We start from the raw sequence: 19390 nt of genomic DNA on the forward strand, positions 1-19390 counted from the left end.
CCGCGCTCGTGACGTCACTTCCGGGTCGCCGGCAGCCACGCGACAGGAGGAGAGAGCGGAGAGCTACGGGAGGCCTCCGGTCATGGATCACTGGCCCGCTTTACCCCCAGAGGGAGCACGGGTGGGCCAGGAAGGTCCCGAATTCAAACGAAAACGGGAGCAGCACGGAGGAGGGAAGGCAGAGCCACCGACCACCATTGCCCCGCATTGAAATCCTCAGGTACACTGCAGCAGCCTGCCACGCAGCATACCCGTAACCTCTCCATGCCCCATGGGGGACAGGAGAGACACTGGTGAGAGGGACCTTTTAACCACTTTGTGCTTCCTGTCCCCCATTAGGGCGTGGAGACAACCTCCTATGCTGTCGTGGAAGGTTGCTAGAGAAAAATTAAAAAAGTTTGCCCTTAAGGCCAGGATCACACATGCGAGAAACTCGGCAGTGTCTCCCATGTTAATACCCGGCACTGCCGCTGGCACTCGGTTCAGAGCGTGCGGCTGCATGCATTCCTATGCGTCCGCACGCTCCGCTTCCGAATGCCGTCGGCAGTGCCGGGTATTAACATGCAAGACTAGTCAGCTTCTCACATGTGTGATCCCGGCCTAAATCGGATAGTTATACGACACAAAATAGTTAATTTCCATTTGTCCACTTTACATCTGCATAATTTTAATAAGCAATTTTTCATAACAAAATTTACAAAAACTTTTTTTTTTTTACGTACATCTGAAGTGACTGAGGGGCTATATGACAGAAAACACCCAAAAGTGACACCATTCTAAAAACTGCACCCTCAAAGTGCTCAAAACCACATTCAAGAAGTTTATGAACCCATTAGACACATCACAGTAATTAAAAAAAAAAAAGTTGAAGGAAAAAAATGAAAATTTAAATTTTTCCCACAAAAATGTTGCTTTAGCCCCAAATTTTTCATTTTCACAAGGATAACAGGAGCAACTGGACAGTACAATTTGCTGTGCAATTTCTCCTAAGTATGCAGACATTAGTTCATTCACAGATCACCCGGGGACTCCCCAGAGCCTCAGTGACGTCAGCAGGAGTCCCCGGCTGATCTGTGAATGAACGAATGACCGTGGAAAAAAGTCAGAAACTTTCCCACGGTAATTAGATCATCTACAGGCAGCCATTGAGGCTGCGCAGAGCTAAATCAATTCATTTTGTAGTAGATTACAGTGGGGCTGGTGGCATTAGCACCGGTCCTCATTGTAAACTATTTAACCCCTTCTGATGGATTGCAGCGTGGCACATGACTGAACAGCGGAGAGGTAAGGATATTGGTGATTTTTTTTAATGTGATTTTTGTTGCAGGTCATGGTTTTATTTTGGATTACCAGACTAATAAAAATTTGTAAAAAACTTGGTGTATTTATTTCATTAAAAGACTTAAGTAATGTCTGTGTGTGGTTTTTAACCCTTTCTTAGTATAGGGTTAATAATGGATCGGTGTCTTATTGACACCTCTCCATTATTAATCGGCTTAATGTCACCTTACAATCGAATGGTGACATTAACCCTTTGTTATATTAATCCATTCGCCACCGCTACAGGGCAATGGGAATAGAGAGGATAAGTTCCAGAACTGGAACATCTTAAAGATGCGCCATTTCTGGGGTGTCTCTTTTGTAGTCGGGGGGGGGGGGGGCAAAAACAATGGTCTCTCATGGCTATTAAAATCTGCCCTCACTCACCTGCTTTACCTCTCTGGTTGACAAATTACAGCGGGAGCCCACACATTTTTTGACAACGAATTAACCCCTTAAATTAACACACCTCCCAAATTTTGCACACAAACCCTCATCTAATTATTAGTCAGGGACATGTAAAAAAAAAAAAGCGAAATGAAGTGGTTTACTGTATGTAAATCATGTGTCATTTCATGTCGGGTTGGGGAATGATTTGACAGAAGCCGGCAATTGAATTAGCGGCTATTCTGCTATGAAGAACTCTGAAATATAAATATATACATGTATTCTGTGTGTCTAGATCTATTCTTTCGTTTCTTTATTAAACCTGTCAGTGTCATTTTACTGTATAGCGCAGTGAATTGCCGGCTTTTCTAAAAGACACCGGGTGCGTATTTCTCGCAAATCACACGTGTTGTCAGTGTGTAATGCGTATTTTAAGCGCACCCATAGACTTGCATTGGCGTACTACGGTCGTAATACGCTGACAATCACAGCATGCTGCGATTGGCACAGACCGTAGAAAATCCGCGACAAAAAGACGGCTGATGGGAGCTACCCCATAGAGAATCATTGGTCCGTGGGCAATGCGTTTTTTTATCGCCTCTCACTCGTCCGTATTCCTCTCTAGTGTGACGCCAGCTTTACTCCTTCATTGGAGTCCAGATGTGTTTAATTAAACTGATAGAACTTGATTTGGAAAGGCAACACATCTGTCTATATAAGCATATTTATTATCTTACATCTGCCTCATAGGGAATGCTCCACCAGGATTTCCGTTTGAATCATGTATTTCAGAGATTTACATTCTGGTTTAAGCTCTCAGGGTAGAGCCAAGGATACATGTGAGCTGAGCCTTACTGTGATCTTTGGGAGGCAGAAGGAACAAATGAACAGCAGATGAAGGATTGATTTTATTTTTATCACTAAAAAAATTCTTTATTACAAAAAACTAAGTTTTTGCATCGTGATATTTTGATAAAATTTTTCGATATTTCTGCTGACAGAGGCATGTGAGGGCTTTGTTTCTTTTGAATGACGAGTTGAAGTTTTTATTGGTACCATTTTTTGGGCACAATATTTTATCACTTTCCATTCAGATTTTTGTGATGCAGAAAAAAAAAAGTCTGAGTTGCCATTTTTTTGAATACTATTCAGTGTGTTAAAATTGATAAGGCAGCTGTTTTGTTGCTTCTGCGCAATAAAAACAACTTTAATGAAACACATGTTTTTGCGTCGCTATAATCTGAGAGCTATAGCTTTTTTTTTTTTACTGATGGAGCTGTATTGGGGCTTGTTTTTGCGGGAAAAGATGTTGTTTTGAGCTATACTATTTTTATTGACATTTGTCTTTTTGATCGCATTCTATTCCACTTTTATTTCTGGCAGTATGATGAAAAATCATTTTTTTTGCCACATTTTCAATTTATTTTTACAGTGTTCACTGTAGGGATTAAATAGTGTGACAGATAGGGTCATTCTGGATGCGGCGATACCAAATGTGTACTTTGTTTTCTTTTACATAAATGTGTTTACTGGTGTAATATTTTTTGTTCTCTATTTTGTGCTTTTTTTTTCTTCAATCTTTCTCTTAACTTTTTTTTTTTTTACGTAGTCCCTCTATGGACTTATAACTTTTATTACTCTGCTCACTGGTCTCATGCATTCAATTACAAATGTACTGCAATTCATGAGACCTGTAAGATTACATAGGCAGAACGCCTGCTAGAACCTGCCTATGGCCGGGGTCAGACTTGCGAGTACAATGTGAGAAACAATGTGTGTGCCTGTATAGAAATACATGCAGCTGCACACTCTGGTCCAGAGTGCTGCCGGGTATTGATGCAAGTTTCTCGCATTGTACTCGCAAGTCTGACCCTGGCCTATGGCGGTTACCGCAGGAGCTCTTCAGTCTGCTGAGCCGAGCTGCAAGCGGTGATCTTGCATGAAAGTACTGATATTTCAGCAGTTCCCACCTTGGTCAGTAAGATTGATCAACCGATCACAGCAAGCACAGAGTGGGGACCGCTGTTGGCACGGAGCAGTCACAGTGTGTTTTCATCCAGGGATAGCTAAAGTACATGACGGAATAGTACGTCATGATATGGGAACAGACACCTGCACATGACGTACTATAACCATCATTTGGCAGAGAATGTACGCTGTGTTCCAAACACATGGGGGGGGGGTAGTTTTTGTACTACATGTCTATGGATTTTAACCAAGATACATATAAAATAACTATCTTTGATACGGCTGGACAAATTCTTTAGTACTACGGTCATCAAGCTCTTCTTTGCTATTCAAATGTGCATGTCCAAGTTCTCTGATTACAAGATAAAGTAGGTGAGCGAGCTGGTTTTCTACTTATTTTTGTATATCAATATTCTAGAACAGGGGTGGGGAATCTTTTTTTCTGCCAAGGGCCATTTGGATATTTATACCATCCTTCGGGGGCCGTACAAACTCCGCCCACAAAGTAAATCCTGACTCTGGCACTGGAGTCAGGACGTAATCTTTCATTGCATGTTCAGTAGTGAATACTGTGTGTGCTCACAGAGCAAGAAGAAATTAATGAGCTGGTGGCAATCAAAATACAACTCCCTGCCAAAGCACTGCAATCCCTGAGAACCTGCCCAGGGACCGGATAAAAGGTCATCGAGGACCGTAAGTGACCCTTGGGCCTGAGGTCCCCCCAACCCTGCTCTAGAACCAGACAACTCCTTTTAGTGTTTTTTTTTCCTTTTCAGCTACACTACTGCATGAACAATTCATATTTTTCATACCTTCACCTTTCTTGTTAGTAACCTGAATAAACTGTAGGATTGTCATTGAAAGTTTAGGTATCATTATCAGGTCTAAGTTCTGGGAGAGTGGGATTTCAACTAATATCAGCTGTAGCTCAGTTTTCTTAATCTAACGAGCAGCAAACCAGATCCCACATAATCTGGAGACAATGCAGGCATCAGCACTACTTAAACAGGAGGTCCGGTCTCAGAAGAAAAGTCTGCAATCCCTATGGGAAGGCTGAATCATGAAAGTGTGTGATGTGCACACAGTCACAAGTCCCCTGTACCCCAGTGTGGGTGGGTGGTCACTTGACCTTGATTGCGTGTATGCACTAGACTCTTGGACTTTCCTAAATTCACTTCTAATGAGAGAAGCTGGCTGGGATGAGTCGTCAGGCGACTGTATGTAACTGCACAGGCAATAGTGACAGTGGGCCCATTGCACAATGTTCTGACTTGGCAGCCTGAAGGCAGAGAGCAGACAGTCTAGTTGTTAATAAATATGTTACTTTACCTTGCCAATTAGTAATTGTATAGATATTGAAAAGATGAAAACATCATTCACATTTGGAATATGTTGGTATGCATCTATAAATATGTATTGATTGGCTTATGAAGACTGTCTATGGTTGTCTGCATTAGGGGAGATGTCTAACTCACGGCTTCACACCAACATTGTTTCAATATACATCCCTAACCCCTTAGTGACCGCGCCAGTTTGCAGCTTAATGATCAGGCCAATTTTTACAATTCTGACCACTGTCACTTTATGAGGTTATAACTCTGGAACGCTTTAACAGATCCTGCTGATTCTGAGACTGTTTTCTCGTGACATTTTACTTCATGATAGTGGAAAATTTCTTCGATTTGACTTGTGTTTATTTATGAAAAAAATGGAAATATGGTGAAAATTTTGAAAATTTTGCAATTTTCAAACTTTAAATTTCCCACATGTCTACTTTACATCAGCACAATTTTGGAAACAAAATTTTTTTAGTTAGGAAGTTATAAGGGTTAAAATTTGACCAGCAATTTCTCATTTTTACAACAAAATTTACAAAACCATTTTTTTAGGGACCACCTCACATTTAGTGTCATTTTCAGGGGTGTACATGAAAGAAAATACCCAAAAGTGACACCATTCTAAAAACTGGACTCCTCAAGGTGCTCAAAACCACATTCAAGTTAATTAACCCTTTAAGTGCTTCACAGGAACTGAACCAATGTGGAAGAAAAAAAATTAACTTTTTTTTGCAAAAAATTTACTCAAAAACAATTTTTTTTTATTTTCAAAAGAGATAAAAAGAGAAAATGAACCACAAAATTTGTTGTGCAATTTCTCCTGAATACGACGATACCCCATATGTGGGGGTAAACCACTTTTTGGGTGCACGGCAGAGCTCGCAAGGGAAGGAGCGACGTTTGACTTTCAACGCAGAATAGGCTGGAATTGAGATTGGACGCCATGCTGCGTTTGGAGAGCCCCTGATGTGCCTAAACAGTGGAAACCCCCCACAAGTGACCCCATTTTGGAAACTAGACCCCCCAAGGAACTTATCTAGATGTGTGGTGGGAACTTTGAACCCCCAAGTGCTTCACAGAAGTTTATAATGCAGAGCAGTGAAAAAAAATGATTTTTTTTCCTCAAAAATGATTTTTTAGCCCGCTATGTTTTATTTTCACAAGGCTAACAGGAGAAATTGGACCACAAAAGCTGTTGTGCAATTTGTCCTGAGTACAACGATACCCCATATGTTGGGGGAACCACTGTTTGTGCGCTTGGGAGAGCTCGGAAGGGAAGGAGCGCCATTTTGGAATAAAGACTTTGATGGAATCTTCTACGGGTGTCATGTTGCGTTTGCAGAGCCCCTGATGTGTCTAAACAGTAGAAACGCCCCCAGAAGTGAACCCATTTTGGAAACTAGACCCCAGAAGGAGCTTATCTAGATGTGTGGTGAGCACTTTGAACCCCCAAGTGTGCCACAGAAGTTTATAACGCAGAGCCGTGAAAATAAACAAAAAAAAAAAATTTCCCCTCAAGTGATTTTTTTAGCCCCCAATTTTTTTATTTTACCAAGAGTCACAGGAGAAATTAAACCCCCAAAGTAGGTAAATAAGGGAAACCCCTCAATTCCAGCTTCAACCCTTACCCCAACATACCCCTAACCCTAATCCCGACCCTAATGCTAATTCCTAGCCCCAATTCCAACCCTAGCCCCAATTCCAACCCTAGCAGAAAAAAGATAATGAAATAAAGAAAATGTTTATATTTCCCTAACTAAAAGGGTGATGGGGGGGAGGGTTATTTGCTATTTTTTTTATTTTGATCACTGTGATAGGGTTTATTACAGTGATCAAAATGTACATTGAATGAATGAATGAATGGAATGTGCCAGCTGAATCAGCGGGTGCCCTGCGCATGCGCCTGCCATTTTCTTCCCAGACCTAGATGGCGCCGCCCACAGGAGGCGGCAGGAGAGCCCGAGGACCACCAGGATGTACCGGGGGGGCATCGGGGACCCCATTTCTCTCTCCTCCGATGTGATCGCACATCAGAGGAGAGAGAAAGTGAAAGGAAAATCGCGGCTTTTTTTTTGCGATCGCAGTTATACGGTTAATAACAGCGGTCGGTAAAAACTGACCCGAATCACGTACCGTGGGGTCTCAGCTACCCCTGGCAGCGGAGACCCTGGAAAAAAAAAAAAAAAAATCAGAATCTGGGGGGGGGAACTACCACAGTTAAAAGGCGTATCAGCGGTCGTTAAGGGGTTAAAAACAGGTAAGCCAGTTTGTTTCCACTAGTCCTAATCTCCCTATGTTGGTGGAAGCCATGAGCAATTCTGAAACTGTGGAGGAGTCAATCAGCAGATGGCCACTGTGTATATACATACAGATACAAAGTCCCAAGTGATTACGACAAATTATCATGGAGAAGTCCATCACTAGATTTATGGCTAACACGACCTGAATGTTTATGACCAGTCTTCCAGGTACATGTTTGTTACCCTGGCATTTCGTTCCATTTAAGCTGTATCTGACAGCTAGGGAATACAGATGTTCTAAGAATCGAGCATTAAATGATCCTACTTGCTCAGTATTGTGATGGAACACTGTAGTTGTAAGTAAACTAATGATCTGTAAAAAGACCAAAGAAGTAATGCCTTTGAAAAGACCAAAATGTAAAATAGCATGTTGAGGCTTTCCTGCCATTTCAGAAGTTTCCTTCACAAATTCTGCTTTAGCTGCATAAAATACTATTTTGTTTACATGCTTACTGAAGCGGCGTGAACTTTACGATGTTTGTCAAGAATCGATTTTTGAGTAAAACGTTTTTCACAGTCAGGGCAAGGAAAAGGCCTCTCACCATTGTGGATCCTCTGATGTTGAATTAGAACGGACTTATATGTGAAAGATCTTCCACATTCTGTACAGGGGTACGGCTTCTCCCCTGTATGGATTTTTTTATGACGAATAAGATCTGATTGGAATCTAAAACATTTACCACAATCAGGACACAAAAACGGCTTCTCTCCTGTGTGAATCTTTTGATGTTGGGCCAGATGTGATTTCTGGGTAAAGGATTTTCCACAATCAGAGCAGGTGTACGGTTTGTCACTGGAGTGGATCAGAAGATGTTCGCCAAGAGATGATTTTTGATTAAAACATTTGCCACATTCAGGACATGCATATGGCTTTTCACCCGTGTGAATTCGTTGATGCTTAAAAAGTACGGATCTTTGTGCAAAACTTTTGCCACAATCTGTACAAGAAAATGGTTTCTCACCATTGTGAATCCGCTGATGCTGAATGAGAACCGATTTATAGGTAAAACTTCTTCCACACTCAGAACATGTGAATGGCTTCTCCCCTGTGTGGATTCTCTCATGTCGAATAAGATCCGATTTATAAGAAAAGCATTTTCCACAGTAAGAACATGAAAATGGCTTCTCACCATTTAGCACTCTCTGATGAATAGACAAGGGTTTTGTTCGGCCACGACCTGTACTACCGGAGATGCCAGTGTTCGATAAATGTGTCTCCCGTTTATAGAGATAGGGTGATAGATATGCATCATGGGCTGTGTGGGGAATACTGGTATCTTCTCCTATGGAAACTTGTGTAATTTCATCATTTTCTATTTTACACTTAGCAGTTAAAGAAAAATCTTCTTTTGAGGTTTTCGTGCTGTTCTGTGCATCTCCTGAGGAAAAAATATACACAAATATATGGACTTAATGACTGAATTTTCATTTGTAATTCACTGGAACTCTTCAGTAGTCCAATGTGCTATGGGGAATCTGTTACCTGGTTTTTCCTACCCCATCTGAGAGAAGCATGAAGTAGGGGTAGAGACCATGATTCCAGCAATGTGTCACTTACTGGACTGCTTGCTGTAGTTTTGATAAAATCACAGCTTTATCTGCTGCAGATTTATCAGTTCTCTGAATGTTGAGCTCTGTATAACCCCATCCACACCATTGATTGGCTGCTTTTTGCTTATGCACAGTGTTCAGCTGCCAATCAGTAGTGGAGGCGGGGTTATACAGAGCTCAGGAATAAAGAGGACTACCTGGCAGCAGGTTTACTAGTCCTCTAATGAAGATCTCCTGCTGATATAACAGTGACTTTATCAAAACTACAGCAAGCAGACCATTAAGTGACACATTGCTGGAATCATATTGTCTCTACTTTATGCTGCTCTCAGATTAGGCGGCAAAAACCTGGTGATCGATTCCCTATAAAAGCAAGTCAGTGTAAAATTACAGCAGGGTAGGGAGAGTAACCACAAGGCCTTTGTTAGGGAGAGCAACACAATAGCAGACCATTAGCAACCCATGACCCAGTTTGTTGTGTTGTACTATTCTATCACGAGACACGAAGGAATACAGGGACATTTCAATACTACAACTTCATTTAAAAAGGTGTATACAGATAAAAGGTGATGCAACTAAACAGCAAATTAATTTTGCAATAGCGTTACATCAAAATTTTGCCGAGCCTTTATTAATGTTACCCATCCTTTTTAGACACTGACATTTTGTTTCAGTATATTTGTAGCTGAAATGTGTAGTATTACCAAGCCTAAATCTAAAGAGTTATCTGTAGTGTTCCTATAGGTAGCTCTAGATCACTGAGGAAATGGAAATGGATTTACAGTGGGAACGGAAAGTATTCAGACTCGTTTACATTTTTCACCCTTTGTTTCATTACAGCCATTTGTTAAATTCAAAAATGTTTTTTTTTCTCATTAATGTACACTCTGCACCCCATCTTCACTGAAAAAAAAACCAAAACAAATTTTTGTAAATTTATTAAAAAAGAAAAACTGAAATATCACATGGTCATAAGTATTCAGACCCTTTGCTCAGACACTAATATTTAAGTCACATGTTGTCCATTTCCTTGTGATCCTCCTCGAGATGGTTCTACTCCTCATTGGAGTCCAGCTGTGTATAATTAAACTGATAGGTGTGTGCCTTTTACAAATCAAGTCCTATCTATACAAGACCTCACAGCTCACAGTGCATGTCAGAATGAGAATCATGAGGTCAAAGGAACTGGCCAAGGAGCTCAGAGACAGAATTGTGGCAATGCACAAATCTGGCCAAGGTTACAAAAGAATTTGTGCAGTACTTAAGGTTCCTAAGAGCACAGTGGCCTCCATAATCCTTAAATGGAAGAAGTTTGGGACCACCAGAAGTCTTCCTACACCTGGCTGTCCAAACTGAGTAATCGTGGGAGAAGAGCCTTGGAGAGAGAGGTAAAGAACCACCCCTACATCACTGTGGGTGAGCTCCACAGATGCAGTAGGGAGATGGGAGAAAGTTCCACAAAGTCAACTATCACTGCAGCCCTCCACCAGTCGGGCCTTTATGGCAGAGTGGCCCGACGGACGCCTCTCCTCAGTGCCAGACATATGAAAGCCCCCATAGTTTCTTAAAAAAAACAAAAAGAAAAAAAACACACATGAAGGACTCCCAGACTATGAGAAATAAGATTCTCTGGTCTGATGAGATGCAGATAGAACCTTTTGGTGATAATTCTAAGCGGTATGTGTGGAGAAAACCAAGCACTGCTCATCACTTGCCCAATACAATTCCAATAGTGAAACATGGTGGTGGGATTTGCAACAACTTGCACTCAAATCGTAAAGAGATTTTAACACATCCTTTATTTTATGTGCATCCAAAATAAAAACTTGACCGTTTTTGGTCCCACAATGGACCTTCATAAGAATAAAATTCTCATAGATTTCTATATAAGGAGCTGTAAGAGAGCCCATTCTATATGATTGGTTGGATACCAGACTTGGGCACCTTCCTCTCGCACGCTGAGTGCCGTGTTCCGCTAATATCATGCTATGGGGGTGATTTTTCAGTTGCAGGGACAGGACAACTTGTTGCCATAGAAGGAAACATGAATGCTGCCAAATACAGAGATATCCTGGATGAAAACCTCTTCCAGAGTGCTTTGGACCTCAGACTTGGCTGAGGATGCACCTTCCACCAAGACAACGACCCTAGGTACACAGCTAAAATAACAAAGGAGTGGCTTCAAAACAACTGTGACCATTCTTGACTGGCCCAGCCAGAGCCCTGACCTAAACCCAATTGAGCATCTCTGGAGAGACCTGAAAATGGCTGTCTACCAACGTTCACCATCCAACCTGACGGAAATGGAGAGGATCTGCAAGGAAGAATGGAAGAGGATCCCCAAATCCAAGTGTGAAAAACTTGTTGCATCATTCCCAAGACAACTCAAGGCTGTACTAGCTCAAAGGGTGCTTCTACTCAATACTGAGCAAAGGGTCTGAATACTTATGACCATGTGATATTTCAGTTTTTCTTTTTTAATAAATTTGCAAAAATTTCTACATTTCTGCTTTTTTTTCAGTCAAGATGGGGTGCAGAGTGTACATTAATGAGAAAAAAAATTGAACTTTTTTGAATTTACCAAATGGCTGCAATGAAACAGAGGAAAATTTAAAAAGGGTTTGAATACTTACCGTACCCAATGTAAATGGAATTGATCATCAGAATTGCACTCCCCAAACTATTTAGACTGGTATGTAGCTCTTTCAAAGACAAGTTCAGAAATACCTTTACATTGCCAGTCCATTTCTCCATTACAAGCAATCTGTGTTTGTAAATCCGAAGCTGCTGTTACTCCAGCACTATTCCCAGCCCAGTTCAGCTTATTTTTGCTTGATTGACAGCTCCTTTGCCTGAAGTCACGAGTTTTAGACCCTGTAATTCCAGCAGGAGTCGGAGCAGGGCTGGGAATAGAGCTGGAGTGGCAGAGGCTTCAGAAATACAAATAGCTCTTTGGCCTCATTTGCATATCAATTTGAAGTGTCGATTTTTCAGTAATGGTGGAACGGACTGTCTAAAGATATTGCTGGACTTGACTTTGAAAGAGCTACATGTGCATATAATGTGGTGGCTGAAGTCCTACTAACAGATTCCATTTGAAGCAGCTGCCAGGCAACTAGACTCAAACCTATTCATGTAGTCCAATTGACTACAGAACATTTCTTGTGGTGGTGCACTGAAGCTGAAATAGAAGACCAAGAGCATTACATTTACGGCACTTGGTCATGGGCTTTAACACCACACAACTGAAAATATATGGAGAGAGGAAAAAGTTCCAGCAATCTAGCCCGAGTAGATCTGACCCTGGCTGTGAGACACAGTCAGGGGACCTCGAGGAGTAGATCGAAGTGACCAATACCACTTCTCTCGCAACATATACCCATTTGAGCACAATGTAGTGAGCACACGGCCAATGCTTCTGTAGAACCTGACAATCACATGATCGTTGCGTGTCTTCCCATGGGCGGCACGGTGGCTCAGTGGTTAGCGCTGCAGCCTTGCAGCGCTGGGGTCCTGGGTTCGTATCCCACCAAGGACAACATCTGCAAGGAGTTTGTATGTTCTCCCCGTGTTTGCGTGGGTTTCCTCCGGGCACTCCGGTTTCCTCCCACATTCCAAAGACATACTGATAGGGAATTTAGATTGTGAGCCCCATCGGGGACAGTGACGATGATGTGTGCAAAACTGTAAAGCGCTGCGGAATTTGTTAGCGCTATATAAAAATAAAGATTATTATTATTATTATTATTCCCAGAGCTGCTGGCTTCTAGTAGACCTTGGTCAACTCTGCCAGTAGCACTAAGCACAGCAGAGGGCTGTTTTCCTATAACTGGGACACCTGTGGATATCCTAGTTAGTTACAGTGGAAGAAGTGAAGAGAAAAAAAAAGGAAAAAAATAAGCTCCAAAATACTTTTAAAGATCTCCTTGAAGACAAATCAAGTTTACAATTATACACATAACAAAATAAACCCACACATTTGGAATCAACACTTACTGAAATAAGTGTTTCATGAATTCTCCAAGGTATTTGTTGTGAAATATGAACAGCAAAAAAAACAACTTTTTTTCCTTTAAATTTTTGCAAACAAAAATTATATTAACTACAAAACCCATTTATATGAAAATTGGCCGGCCATTAAGTCCCATTCACTTTTTGTCGCTAACGGGTTAAGAGGCACACATCTGTTAATGAATCACACATCTTACGCCAGCGCAATCATCAAAACTGACAAAAAAAAAAAACAACAAAAAACCAGCACTGACGAATCAGCAGCAATGTGCTCTGGACAGATGTGAATATAATCTGGGCCTGGGCAGCTCACCATTTTAGAAATAACTGGAACTTCTCCAAATGATGTTTGAGCGAATACCATGTGTCAGATAATCGAAACTGCTAAAAAAGGACTTTGCAATGTGACAACGACTTTCATGAAGGAAATGCTGGAAAAGAAGGAATGGAAGAGTCTTGTATGGCCAATCCTACAATCCTACAATCTAAATTTCCCCAAGTTGGAATCGCATCACTTTCTTTATACACCCTTTAAACAAAAATGAAAATATGCGCATGTCCACTATTAACATGGAAGGAGGAACACAGAAGACACGGGGGATTTAGACCAATTTGTGATACAGCAGAAAATGTAGAAACTGTACAGTTATGTAGTGGAGTCTGTTACTCACCTGGATTCCTATCTGTAGGATTCTCCTCATTACTAATATCCTCCTCGTCTTCATCGACAACTTCCACTTTAATATTGAGTAGGTTTTCATCCTGAGTAACAATAACAATAAGTAACTGTTACTTACACTTGATACATTTTTCAAGAAACATTATTAGGACAGAAGATCTGCACAAGTATTTGAAGGTCACACTTCAGATTTATGTCAATATTTCGCCATTTAACCTCATCACTACTAACCTGATGTTCCTGAGAGTTGTCATTTTTCTCCTGAAATCTTTGGGAACCTAAAGGGCTGGAACATCTCTCTGGTGTATTTCTGTTACTGGACCAATCTATAGGAAACGCACACATGCAGACACACTGTATGAGCACACTCATAGTCTGTAATGACTGGATAGTAGGTGAACCTAGGTGATCCTTTGAAAATGCTCATCACCTCATAAGATCCATTTACATTGGCCAGTAATCTCTCAGTTTTTCTTGCTAACTACCCATCGTTCATGATAATTGTGTAGAGTGAATGGGTTAAACAACTAAAAGTTGTGTCTAAAAACGTTTGTTTATTGTGAATAAAATCGTTTGGGTGAGTGAAAAAATTCTTGTTCAATTTTCGAAAATTGTGTAATGTAATTGTAGATTGTTCGCTTGTTAAATGATTTGATTGGCAAACACGATGAGTGGAATTTCAAGTCCTAAATAGGGTTGACCGTGTTCCAAGACAACAGTTCAGTATCAGCTAAAACAGGATTTTTGGTTACTCACTGTAAAATCTGTTTCTCGGAGCCTTCTTTGGGGGACACAGGAATCCATGGATGTATGGTGCTGAAACTAGGAGGCTGACACTATACATAAAAAAAAAAAGTTAGCTCCTCCTCAGCAGTGTACACCCCACCAACTGGCACTAGGTTAATCAGTTAGTGAGAAAGCAGTAGGAGAAGCAACAAGTAAAAGAAAACAAACAACTTAAACTAACAATATAACACAGTAACCAGAGCTGTTAACTTGGGAGTGTGCTGTATCCCCCCAATGAAGGCTCTGAGAAACAGATTTAATGGTGAGTAACCAAAAATCCTGTTTTCTCTATCGCTTCATTGGGGGACACAGGAAACCATAGGATGTCACAAAGCAGTCCCTGGGGAAGAAACAGCAGAAACTCTGTTCAGAGAACAGACCACTGCCGCCTGCAAGATCATTCTACTTAGTCTGACGTTAGCCGAAGCGTAGGTATGAACCCTGTAAAATTTAGCGAACATATGGATGGAAGACCAGGCTGCCGCTTTGCAGAGTTGCAGGGTGGATGCTCTATGGTGTACCGCCCAAGAGGCGCCCACTGCCCGGGAAGAGTGCACCTTAATCCCAGTTGGAGGCTCTCTGTTCTTAACCCAGTATGCCTCCAAAATTGCTGTCCGAATTCAGCGAGCAATCATAGCCTTGGAGGCTGGCAGGCCTCTACGTGCACCCTCTGGAATGACAAAGTCTGATTTCCTAAAGGAAAGGGTCCTAGCCAGAGAGAGGCCCGCACCACTCTGACCAGGTCTAACCTATTCAGAGAACGTTCCATAGAATGAGTCGGAGCCAGGCAAAAGGAAGGGAGGACAATATACTCATTTAGGTGAAAGGCGGACACTACCTTGGGATGGAAAGGTTGAGGCCACAAGACCATCTTGTCCTGGTGGAGAACTAGGAAAGGGGGGTGGCGACAGGAAAGAGTCGCCAAATCCAAAACGCACCTAATGATGTGATGGCCACAAGAAACACCACCTTCCAAGACAGAATAGACGAGAGACCTCAGAGGGGTTCGAAGAGAACTTTTAAGGGCCTTCAGGACTAAACTGATGTCCCAGGGATCCAAAGGGTGTCTGGAACAGGTGCGCAGCATGGATCTGAGAGCAGGAGTTTAAGTTTTTCTGAAAAAGAATAGAAAACGCTGACACCTGGCCTTTTAGTGAACTAAGACCAAGACCAGCATCAAGTCCCGCTTGGAGAAACGCCCAGAAAAGAATCTTGGATACTTCGGCCATCGCCAAGGGACTCAGTTCCTCCCTGGTGATTGATATAAGCCACCACCGTGGCATTGTCCATCTGAACTCGGATTGGCAGACCCCTGAGAAGCCTTTTACAGTGGCGGAGGGACTGAAGAATGGCCCTTATCTCAAGGATGTTGTTCAACAAAAGAAGATTCCTCTGCCGACCAACGTCCTTGGACTGTCAGGTGCCGAAAGACCACACCCCATCTGAGAATGCTGGTGTCTATCATCACCACCTGCCAGTGAACGGGAAGGAAGGAAGGACCGACCCTGGAAGATGAGAGGGGATGACAGCCAGAGAGATCGTTTGACTCGGGAGGAGAGCCAAACCGGACAATTCAGAGAGAGAAAAGACTTGTTCCACTGAGATAGGATGGCCTGCTGAAGTGGTCTTGAACGGAAATGCGCAAAAAGAATCACTTCAGACACTGCCACCATCCTTCCCAGGACTGCCATGGCTGAGCGGAAAGATGGAAGCCAAGGGCCTTGCAGAGAGCAAACTCCCCTGCTGGAGGATTGCTCTTCTCCTTTGGGAAAAAACCCTTGTCTGATGGGTGTTGAACAGCATGCCTAGAAAAATGAGGCGACGAGTTGGGACTAAGCAAGACTTTGCCCTATTTATTAGCCATCTGAATCATGACAGGGTGCCAAGAATGATGGACAGACTTTCCTGGGCCTGGTAAAAGGATAGAGCCTTGATGAGAATATTGTCGAGGTAAGGGATGAGCACTAGACCTCTGATCCGCAAAATGGCCATTACTGCTGCTATGATTTTTGTGAAAACCCTGGGAGCGGTTGTGAGCCCGAACGGCAGGGCAACAAACAGAAAATGGTCCTGTTGCACCGCAAAACGCAGGAATCTCTGATGACCTGGGAAGATAGGGACATGGAGATAGGCGTCCTGGATGTCTATGGAGCACAGGAACTCCTGTGACTCCATGTTACCTATTACTGAACGAAGGGACTCCGTCCTGAAAAGTCACAGACGGACCCTTTTGTTCAATAACTTTAGATCCAGGATGGGCTGAACCGCACCATCCTTCTTCAGCACAACAAAAAGGTTCAAATAAAACCCTGTGAAACGTTCCTGGTCTGGGATGGGAACAATGACACCTGAACTGAGGAGGGAGGCAAAGAAATCGAATCTCAGGGCCGTAAAACAAAATCTATTTTGTATCCTGAGGATACAACCTCCCTTACTCATGCGTCCTCCACCGAGGAGAGCCAGACGTCTCTGAAAAAACAGAGACGGCCGCCCAGCCTGGGAGATTCCTTGGAATCTGGAGATAAGTCATGCAGAGGAAGATCTGCCATGTCTAGGCCTGGTGGATCTACCCTGCGCCTTACGGGAACACCAGAAGGGGGTGGGTTTAAAGGAAGCCCTTTTCCTATCCTAGCGCGCCTGTGGCCTCTCTCGGCGGTAAAAATCCTCCGTCGCAGAGAAACGACGAAAGGGCTGAAACTTACGCTTCAGAGGTGGTCGGCGAGGTTTGGATTGAGGAAGGAGGGAGCTCATCCCTCCGGTGGCCTCTTAATAATTTGGTCCAATTTGGAGCCAAATAGACGGGAACCCTGGAAAGGCAAGTTGGTAAGGGACTTTTTTGAAGCTAATCCGCCTGCCACGCCTTAAGCCAAATAGTCCGTTGCATGGCCACAATATTGCTGGACGCCTGAGCCGCACATGAAGCGGCATCCAGGGAGGCAAATCCAGAAGCTTAGGGGACACAAAGATTGCATAGGAGAGTGACCTTGTGCAGAGCAGAGCTACTCACAGTAACATGCTTCAAGGCTATAGAGGGCTGCACAGCAACTGTAGGAAGAGAAGATGCAGGTCCTGCAGGAAAATGCCACCTTTCGGTTCCAAAAACCGGGAAATGGCGACCGCAGGGTGGAAGAGGGCGGCCTGCAGTGTGAAAAGCGTGGGCTGTTGAGTGGGAAAATCCTGAAAAGCCCGATCTGTGAGGCCGGAAGGAGGGGCGGAGCTAACCGCCAGATCCAAGAGGAGAAGAAAGATGGCGACAGCTGCAGAGCTTGCCCGATGAAGACAGGAGGAGGGGGCGGAGCTAGACGCTGGAGACAGGAAGAGGAAGTGTGCAAGCAAAAAGCCCACTTGAAGATGCCGGAGAGGGGGCGGAGCCAAATGCAGAGGCTAGGTCTGAGAGAACCCGGGGACTAGATTAAAGACAGCGGCCTACAAGACAGGGGGGCGGCGGCCCTAAAATTGCTGGAAAGATAACCCAGTACCTCATTCCAGAGGGGAACAAACGAAAATAGCAACATATAGATCTAAAAAGGTCTGCAGCCACACTAAGGCCCTATAAATAAAGTGTGGATTTAGGTGGGGGGGGGGGAAATCATCTTATCACTTCCTTCTTCCAATCTTCATCCTTGTGTTCTTTGTGTCCTCTACTATACCTGAATCATCTTCTTGTCGCCTCTGGACAGGAACCTGATGGAGAGAGAAGATGTACCTTTCCATCCTGAAGATGAGTATATTAGACGTCCAAGCTCCGGTATCGTGGGATATCCATGCCTCCTGAAACCGACAGGCACTGGTGGGCGAGTGGGTAGGAGAAAGGGGCCAGGACCAAAATACGGATCACCTAAACACTATGTGTTAGGGGTTGGGGTACTGCTAACTAGACATAAGGATACGGGGTGGCAGTACACGCCGTACTCCGTCTCTACGTGGGAGTACAGTGTCACTTCACACTGTATCCCTCACAGAGGTAAAGGAGAAGATCCATGTAAAATAAAAAATGGAGACGTTACTGGAAAACACCAAAAACCGAGGTAGATATGGGCCTAGTATAAGACCCGTGTCCACCTCATACAGACACTAAGCTAAAACTGATTAACCCAGTGCCGGTTGGTGGGGGTGTACACTGCGAAGGAGGAGCTAACTTTTTTTTGTGCATAGTGTCAGCCTCCTAGTGGCAGTAGCATACAACCATGGTTTCCAGTCTTCCTCAATGAAGCGATAGAGAAAAAGGACTCTGTCAGCATAGAATGACTGTTCAAAACAAGTACAGGCACTCGGTACTTCATGGTGGGGCCAATAATTTACATACACTTTCCCACCTGCTTGGTTTCCCTCCATCTCCTCCCTTCTGTGGCCTGATCAAGTCAAAGCTGTCAATAAAAGAAGAGGGGGGACAATTGAGGGAAAACAAGCAGGTGGGAAGGGGTATATAAAGGTTTGGTTCCGCCGTGAAGCGCCGAGTGGTGGGACTTCGTTTGAACAGTCATTTTGTGCTTTAAAGCATTGTAACGAGGACATATTAACAGATGGAGCGAGTATATATTCGTAATTAGCGGGGAAAAAAATTGCTTCATTAATTTGACTAAATAATTTTTTAACAGTATCAATGGAAATGTTTGTACAATACTTTATGAATTTATGCATAAGAAAGGAATCATTTATGGGATGTGTACGTTAATGACGTCAACACTTCAGATTATATCTGTGTGACCACAGTGCACGACGCTCAATGTTAGCATGTAACGATCATTATTCAATCATTTAATTCACGATTCCCTTCCTGTACAAACACTTGTCCAACATTGTTGGCTCCTCATAAGTTCAGATGGGAAATTTAATCATTAACATGATTATTTGCTCATGTAATTGAACTCTTACCGTGTGAATTCACAGACTGCTGATTCTCAGTCATGTCCATGTATTGATTCATAGCTTCTAAATCATTCCATTCCTGAGAAAACAGATAAGACTGTGACACCCTAAAAGACAACATACGTGGTACAGTCAGCTGAATCCATCTATATGGTGGGATTGGACGACACGCTGATGTCTCT

At 43.0% G+C, this 19390-nt stretch overlaps 1 protein-coding gene across 4 annotated transcripts in view; it reads right to left on the reverse strand.

The window, feature by feature from the left end:
• Positions 1-641: 641 nt before the first annotated feature.
• LOC141074235 (uncharacterized) overlaps positions 642-19390 on the reverse strand; it is a 72050-nt gene continuing 53301 nt past the window's right edge. For all 4 annotated transcript variants that reach the window (XM_073561824.1, XM_073561822.1, XM_073561823.1 and 1 more), the window contains 4 exons: positions 19215-19287; positions 13785-13879; positions 13546-13636; positions 642-8691 (listed from right to left, as the gene is read on the reverse strand). In XM_073561824.1, the coding sequence (XP_073417925.1) occupies positions 7754-8691; positions 13546-13636; positions 13785-13879; positions 19215-19287 (1197 nt within the window). In that variant the 3' untranslated portion in view covers positions 642-7753. The remainder of the gene's footprint in view (positions 8692-13545; positions 13637-13784; positions 13880-19214; positions 19288-19390) is intronic.

This window comes from Dendrobates tinctorius, unplaced genomic scaffold (genome assembly GCF_039654945.1).
Source record: "Dendrobates tinctorius isolate UK_male_01 unplaced genomic scaffold, ASM3965494v1 ptg000331l, whole genome shotgun sequence".
Taxonomy (NCBI): domain Eukaryota; kingdom Metazoa; phylum Chordata; class Amphibia; order Anura; family Dendrobatidae; genus Dendrobates; species Dendrobates tinctorius.